At 39.4% G+C, this 8,360-nt stretch overlaps 1 protein-coding gene across 4 annotated transcripts in view; it reads right to left on the bottom strand.

The window, feature by feature from the left end:
- Positions 1-294: 294 nt before the first annotated feature.
- Positions 295-8,360, bottom strand: part of LOC127351086 (protein diaphanous homolog 3-like) — a 154,225-nt gene continuing 146,159 nt past the window's right edge. For 2 of the 4 annotated variants that reach the window (XM_051378256.1, XM_051378257.1), the window contains 2 exons: positions 5,724-5,804; positions 295-1,829 (listed from right to left, as the gene is read on the bottom strand). In XM_051378256.1, coding sequence (XP_051234216.1) covers positions 1,459-1,829; positions 5,724-5,804 — 452 coding nt within the window. In that variant the 3' untranslated portion in view covers positions 295-1,458. The remainder of the gene's footprint in view (positions 1,830-5,723; positions 5,805-8,360) is intronic. The other 2 variants (XM_051378259.1, XM_051378258.1) reach the window with 1 other exon arrangement.

Raw genomic sequence — 8,360 nt, 5'->3', positions numbered from 1 at the left:
CCGTAACTTTGAAAAGGTTCCAGCAAGTAAATATTGAAAAAGAACCAAACCATCACTTGATCAGTCATTTGGATCTGTGTTGTCTCATGTTGTCTCTACCATCAATGTGTCCTGTAACAACTAAGTGCAGTGCTGCCAACTAGTATTCCGATTTCGTCTCCTCTGTACTTGATCAATGGCAATTACTTTCTGATAGCGATGGCGAGGAAGTGATCAGTGTCTCTGCTCACGGTAGTCATTTCAGACAAGTTTGAAACTTCAGTGATTTATAAAATAAAAAAAAAGACAACAAAACCTTTTTTGGATTTATTTTATTGTAAATGGGTCTATAAAAGTGAGGGTATAATAAAGAATACAAGAAATATGCTTTAAGATATGAGTGATTTCAGTAGGAATGTAGAAGATAATCAGTGCCAATTCTGGTTAACTTGTAGCTGGGTGAACTTGTTTGTCTTGTGCCACATTGTGGATATTTAGAATACTCTTAGACACTGCAGCAGACTTATTCTCGATGTGTATAAATGTTCTCACTAAGACAAACAGACAAAACAGTCTAGGTCAACCAAAATCAACTTGTCAAATGACATCTAATCACTGGTCTAACCTGTGAAAGCACAATCATATGTCATAACTCATATGTATTGGACATTTTTTATATATATATTTATAGTTTAATAGAGTGCAGACATCTTTATAGAAAATACAAATATTAGATTGATGCTTTGAATATAAAAAGACACTCCGTCATCTCACAAGGAATGAAAAAGACTCAAAGAAAAGAAGAAGAAAAAAGAAAATAATTAAATACCAAATGTCTCTTACTTGTACATGACCATTAACATGCATATGAAAATAACTAATGTGTAATTAAAAACTAAAATAAAGGTAATAATATGATAAAGGTGTAAAATAAATGCTACAGTAGAAGAAATTATAAGTGATGCCAATGTAAAGGAAATAGATATTGTTTTCTGCATTACAAAGAAAGTGCTATGCGACACTGTATCTTTTACTTTCAGAGAAAGAGCTATGATATATTCCCCTTTTTAGGGATAGCCGAACGCTTTTAGTAGTACAGGATCAGGCTGTATGTTCTCTCTCTATGTAGACTATAATGTATGTTTTCACTGAATCACTACTGTTGTAAATCCGTCTCTATTTTATGAAGTAAGTTCTGAAGACATTCTGTGAGCCAAAGTGCTCTACCTGTAAGACGTTTCTTTTAGAAAAGTGTTAAAAGCATACACATTTTTTAATATATATATATTTTTTACAAGGCTTCATTAATGTTTTTGTCTCCTTATTAAACTTTTATACTTGACAAATCTTTTGCAACTTTATCTCAACTTCATTTTCTGCTTGTTTACAAGATTGAATCTTTTAAGGTTACATTCAGAACACATTCACATGTGTGGGTACAAACATACGTCAGGATGTATATGTATATAAAAATTAACCTCACAAGGCCCTGAGTTTGGCCAGCAGAGCCTCTACATCTGACTCCCCGTTGGTGCTACAGCTGCTGACCGCAGCAACCGTGGAGGTCGGCTGGAAGGCTGGCGGCTCTGCTTCAACCTCCATCTCTTTCTCAGTCGGTTTAACCATCTCTCTCTCCACCACCCTCTCTCTGTCCAGCCAGTAGCTGTGACCCGGGGGGTTCCTGTGTCTGCGGCCTGACTCCGTACACGCAGCAGCCTTGGACCGGGCTGCAGATGGATGGCCCTCAGACTCATTATGGGCCTCCTTGGCAGGGGGAGCTTTCACCACCGCTGAACCCGCATTTATATTCTGCCGAGAGCGAGACCTTTGTAAAGGTGCCTTGTTGTTTTCTGTTAGTGGAAAACAGAGAAACAAAACAGTGAGCACAACTGTGAGGATGAGGGAGGACAGAGAAAAGAAATAGATGCCCATCTGACTTGTTAAACGAATGGAAGCAAGGGGTTATTCAGATTGAAGATTAAATTACATTAGCAACAAAGAGAAAAGGAGAAAGGTTCAACAAAGGCCAGCAAGTGAACACAAAATGTAGCGTTAGTCACTCTGCAGCAAATACAAAATGAGTGAATAACATCAATCGCCAGGCAGTAACGAGATGCACTTTAGTAAGCATATGCACATGCAAAACAAAAGAAAGGTACAGATATACATGAGCTTAGTGTTCACACTGTTAGTGTTAATGATACACACAAACACACACCATAGAAGCGTACACTGTGTATACAAACACTGATGAGGACCCATTTTCTGCAGCAGACTGTGGCATGCAGCAAGCTCAATATGATGAAATGGATACGGCTGATCAACCACAACAGAAACTCAATAACGCTGTACGTCGCCCTTTTCCAATCTCCCAGTCTCTTTCCCTTTTCTCTTACATGACACCCTCCCACCCAGCTCCACCTCCCCTGATTCCACCATTATCATCCATTCTCCGTCCTCCGCTCTTCATCTCAGCTCTCTGCTCCTGCAACCAGTCCGCTTCATCTTTCTTATTTCCGCCGCTCTCCTCTCTCCTCAGCCTCCCGCCCTCCCCTCTGGTTTTCAACTTTAAGCACACACCCAGACAGACAGTGGAACAGAGCGACGGCCCAGATCAGACCTACGTTCTGAATTATAATCCCTCTGAGTAGATCTTAGACTTCATCATCAGTATGTGTGCGCTGGAAGGAGAGGGTAAATCCATATTCATGTGACCTTGAGCGAGAGGCTGAGAGGAGTGGTGCGAGGAAAGACACCACCGCATTTAAAGTTTCCTGAGCATTAAATGTCTGGCAAACAGGAGTCAAACACAGCAGAGCAGAACAGAGCGACCCGCTCTGTCAGCCAATCGGTAATGAGTTTGGAGCGTGGCCAGTCAGTCATGACAGTGTGTTTTATGGGCCACGCTGACGAATGACAAGGAACGTCCCTGAACACAACCTCTGACAAATAAATAAGGATAAAAGCAGGAAAGAGAGCAGACAAGAAGGAACAGACTGCAAAATTAAGCAAAGAAAGCCAACGATCACTCTCACACTCTCTCTCACACACGCACACACACACACACGTTCACACAAAAACTTGTTAGGCAAACAAGAGGCAGTGGGGGATTTTAAAAGGATGAAATGAGTAGTGTGTTGCCTTGCTGCTGTGACTGAAAATTTACCACAGCTGAAAATCCAAGTCTCCTCTCATTATCTCACCCTTTTTGCTCTCTTCCTGTTGCTGCGGTCTCAGTTGTAAAGATGACAATTATTCACCCGCCGTCGATCCTCTTACATTAAACTCCCCCATCCTGTCCTGTCCCTCTCTCCTCCCCCTAAAAACCTGTCATCTACCCCCCATGGCTGTTTCTTTCTGCTCTATCCCGATAAACACACATTTCCTTTACAAATAACACACTCACAGATTTCTGCGGCGATGTTGAGAAAAAAGTATCAATTGTGGTATCAGCAATTTGCATTTTAATATCTTGTTTACATTTGTGTTGAAATTTTAAACCAGATGCCATTTCTGTCTTCTTGGAAAGAAACAAAGAAAGAAAATGCAGGCGGATATTATCAAACTTCATACATGTACATCTTTGAAGTGACATTTATTTTAAAATTCATCATTTAAGTATTGAATGCTCTGCATGAACCCTTAATTAAATATGAAAAACACATACTGGTCAGTAAGTACTGTATAAATACTTAGACATTTACACTTACATAAAAGAAGAAACCCACACTTGAATAAGACCTCTTATCTAAAAGGGCATTTCTTTTCTTTCTAACAGGGTCCTGGTCTTTAGTGGTGAACATGATCAAAGTGCTGGCAAGTTCAGTTTCTTCTCACTCTGCCCGCCTGTGACACCTAGCTGCCCCTTCCTTTGAAGCCTTGCTAGCTTCTCAATGTATGCCTTCATCTAAGCTGTAACATATGTCTGAGAGATGTAAAACATGTCTCATCTCACAGGTTGTACTCCTTTAACCAAGAACTGACACTGGCTTTAGAGGAGAACGAATGGAATTTGAAGACAAAACTGTTGTCTTTTATTGAACACATGCTGTGATGGTAGAATGTAGTATGCATTTATCCCTCTAAGCCAATTTGATATAGATTTAGATACACAATGAGCAATCTGATATTGAAATTGTAGATACACTTAAAATCAGTATATTTGAAAAGTGTTTGACTGGCAATAAGTTAAAGGTCCAGTGTTTTACAATTAGGAGGATCTGATGGCAGAAATGGAATACAATATTCATAACTATGTTTTCATTAGTTCCTTCCATGGAGTCCATGTTAAACCGCCATGTTTCTACAGTAGCCCTACAGTAATGGACAATCACTGAATCTAGATAGGGGCGTTTGTGTTGTTTGCGCGTTTTGCGGCCACCTTAGTTTCTCCTTCGTGCTTGGAAGGGGTGAACAACACTAAATGGGTGCATGTCCTTGTAATATATTGCTTCAGGAGTAAAAAAAAAAACATTTAAGAACTTTACTCCCTTTTTATTTCAGCAACTGTCACACCATCGATAAAATAGTGTCCCACCAATTTACCCTTGCACTCAATACATTGTCAGACTTAATGATGGACAGGATCAAAATCTATACAACAGAACGAGAGATATTGTATTTTTTATTCTAAGCATTCCTCTTCGTTGTCAAAGCCTGGCACCCACAATGCAACTTGGCCACTGACAGTTAGGTTACAGAGGTCTGGTAAGCTCACTTTTTGTTCTGATTTTTCTTTCACTTTGAGGCGCCTCCAGCCCAACTGACAGTGACTGAAAAGATATTACTTGGGCTAATTTATCAGATTTCGCACCCTGTGGGGCCACAAAAGGCTTAACACCTTCATATAGCAGTAATACTGCCCAAGAACTGTAAACACATGTGGATGTATAAACTTGGTGGAGTTGCCCTTTAACAATAAGCAGTGATGTTTGGACAGTCCCCATGAAGAATACATTCCTTCAATTTTGAAAACTGGGTATTGTTTGCCTCCATTTGAAGGTCACTGTCCTCCATCTAAACCCAGCGCTTTGAACAAAACTAAATGGGAGCATGTCCTTGTAAATATATTGCTTCAGTTATTGCCTTTGACCAGGACAATTTAAGAACAACTAGCATTTGTTGGTATTGCTAGCTTTGTTGTTAGCTTGCCTCGGGATGAGTGGTCCTGTTTCTGAAAGCACTATCATTCTTGCAGCATGCTGTGTTCTTAAAAGAATAAATTGGTCAGGTTGGTGCTAAACATTTTAGGGTGTTGCATGTTTTGCATGAAGCATTCCTTTTTGTCAAGTTTTCGGGCAGAGTAGCACAAATTTTTCCACCACTGATAGGAGCTAATCCACTTTTGACAAGTTTTTGTATAGAATTTGGGTTTGGATCTGTGTATAGTGTAACATCTCACACTCTTGTATTGATTTTCTGATACGTAGCAGTTAATCTTTCCACCTTAATGTGATAGCAGTTCATTGGAAAACTGTCCCTGTCCAATATTAGAAAATAGTGTGAGAGGTATTCCTTTATTCCATCTACAAATAGCAGCAGAAAGGAGTTCACATTTCCTCATGTAAGATCATTTGCTCCATTTATATTTGCTGCTTCGACTGATGGAGATGAGCTTTTACTCATCTCTCTCCCCCCTCCCTTCTTCTGCTCTCTTGAAGTTTTTGAGAAGTTAGTAGGCAGGCAGGCAGGAAAGCAGGCTAAGGCAGGGAGCCTCAGTAAGTCTTGACTGCAGCAGTACTTGCCTGTCTTTTTCTTTCCTGGACTGTTAAAGCTATACTGCCTGCCACCATTGCAGTTGACATTGAACTCATCTACATGAAGAGCTGTTAGGAGGAAGGAGAACATTCAACACTTGAGAAAGGCTGGAGATTGGTATTTTCCAATGTCTATAAAACATGAACACAATACGATTCTGCTAAACTACCAGTCTATCACAGTCCTCAGTCTGCCGCTGTCCTTTACTTTGCTGGAAGGGAGATTGGAAAAGAAAATCAGTTGAAAAACAATGATAAAAGAGCTGGCAGACTGAGCTTGTTGTCTCTTCTTGCTCTCAGTTTTGCTGAAGAATGTGTCTTTAAACTGTAAGTCTCACAGTCTTTTAACCAGCTACTGACACTGGTTCTTTTGCAAGAGACGACAAGTAAAATCTCAAACAAAACAGACAAATTGCTGCTCTGAATGGTTTAAGAATATCATCAAGAATTCCAAGATGGAACCATGGTGGTTTATTAAATGTCTGATCAGTGTGTGGCATTTTGCAGTAATGTAAAAGGGCCTGTCCAATATAAAAAAAGTGTTTCTTTTTTGCTATCTGCAAATAGCTGCAGAGAGGAATTCACATTTTCCTCTTGTCAGATCATTTGGTCCATTTGCATTTGCCACTTCAAATACAGATGCAGATGAGCCTTTCCTCTCATCTCTCGCTCCCTCCCCTTCCCTCCACTCTGATGAAGTTTGCAGTATTTGATCACTTTAAGAAGAGAGTAGTCATGCAGACTCACAAAAATACAGGCAGTGAAGTGACTTTCTCTGTCTGGAGTGACTGACACAACAAGTTGAAGTTAGGAAGATCAAACACACGCCATAAATCACAACACAGCTAGCTGGTTTGGCAGTGTGCTGCATGTTCTGTCTAATGATGACTATTTGCCCTGTTTTTTGTATCTACAGGAGGAACATCTGGATCCAGGTTACTGTGCAATATCATGTCAAATATATGGAACAAAAAATGTTATTTTATGCAAAGCTTGTCAACTAAGAATGCAACTAATGATTAAATTAATTATTCATTAAACTACCAAATATTGTTCAGAGGAATCCTTTAATTAAATAAAATGTCAGAGAATAGTGAGAAATGCCTAGTACCACGTTCCAGGGGCATAGCTGTGCTTTTCAAATTGTGTGTATGGCTGCAACTTATATTTCCATTTTCAATTAATCGGACCATTGTTTTCTTGACTCTTCAGAATATAATGAAAAATGCCCATTATAACATCCCGAAACCAAAGGTGGAATATTCAGATATCCTGTTTTACAAAACCAACCAGCCCCCAAAACAATCACTTTACTGTTATTTAGGACAAAGAAAAGCAGCTGAAAACAAAAAAGTTTTTGACATTTTTGATTAAAAATTACTAACTACTTAAAAATGATCATTGTAATACAATAAAAAATGTATAAGCACATGCACTATGATCCACTGTACTGTATCCCTTGACTTCAAGTATATGTTGCTGCTATTGGGATTTTCCAATGTAAGTTAAGCATTGTTCTGTTAAAGTACCCTTTCATCCATCACCCTTTATAGTCTGTCCACTGCATTCCAATAAGAGGGAAAATTATACCGTAGCTCCATTAATATAACAGATGAAAAGGCTGGATGACTACATTTATTTATGATTGACCAAACACTGACAAACTACATTTGCCATTTATTTGCCTCAGAATAGAACTAATTGAAAAGGAAGAAAACCGATGAAACAAGAAAAATATTCTTTATGATTTTGTGTGTGTGTGTGTGTGTGGGAGATTGTGCTGTGGAAAACTACGATTTCACACATTGTGTTTGAAATGTATGGTGTCATTCATGTGTGGGATGCCCCAATGTCTCCTAATAAGTCTTGTAAAAGGTAAAAGCCAGCGGACAGCTTGTTAGCTTGCCTGTGTGCATCAGGCTGGCTGTAATTAAAGATCATTACCTGGCAACACACCAGTCATTGAAGGTTTGTCCCTTGCCTATTCGTCGTAGTTAACTGTGTGTGTGTGTGTGTGTGTGTGTGTGTGTGGGTACAGCCCTGTCTGCCCATCACATAGAAAAACAACACTCAGAATTTAAACGAGGAGAGGCAACAAGCATCGAAAGGAGAGTGGAAGAAGGACAGCAGTTGAAGAAATGTGATGATGATGAAGGAGATGACAAGAAGGGCCAAATAAACAGCCTCAAGACAGTGGCATGATTTGGAGGCAATGATTGTGATTTGGACTAGACCAGAAAAGAGTAGAGTACAAAAGAGAGAGACAGAGCAATAAGGAGACAGAAGACGAGATAATAGGGGAAGTATGGGGATGGATTGTTGAAAGAGCACTATAACAATCCCTGTGGATAATGTGAAAACCAGCACTTTTAAAGGTAACTGAAGCCTGTCCTGCTCTAATGCATATCAAAGTGTTTTCCTTTGTTGAGCTGTGATTTGACTCACCACTCTTTGTCTCTCCTCTCTCACATTTAACAACTCCAAATATCTTTGTTGAAATACAGATGAATGGATCTCAGCGTTAGTGGAAAAGCAACATCATCTGGACGGCTTTTAGAAGGATGTGGTCCAGTGTGTATTAAAGACTGACATGATTTTTTCCCCCTGTATTGTATGTATTTTTAA

The sequence above is a fragment of the Dicentrarchus labrax genome, unplaced genomic scaffold, assembly GCF_905237075.1.
Source record: "Dicentrarchus labrax unplaced genomic scaffold, dlabrax2021, whole genome shotgun sequence".
In the NCBI taxonomy this organism is placed as follows: domain Eukaryota; kingdom Metazoa; phylum Chordata; class Actinopteri; family Moronidae; genus Dicentrarchus; species Dicentrarchus labrax.
This window is presented reverse-complemented; position numbering and strand designations above follow the sequence as displayed.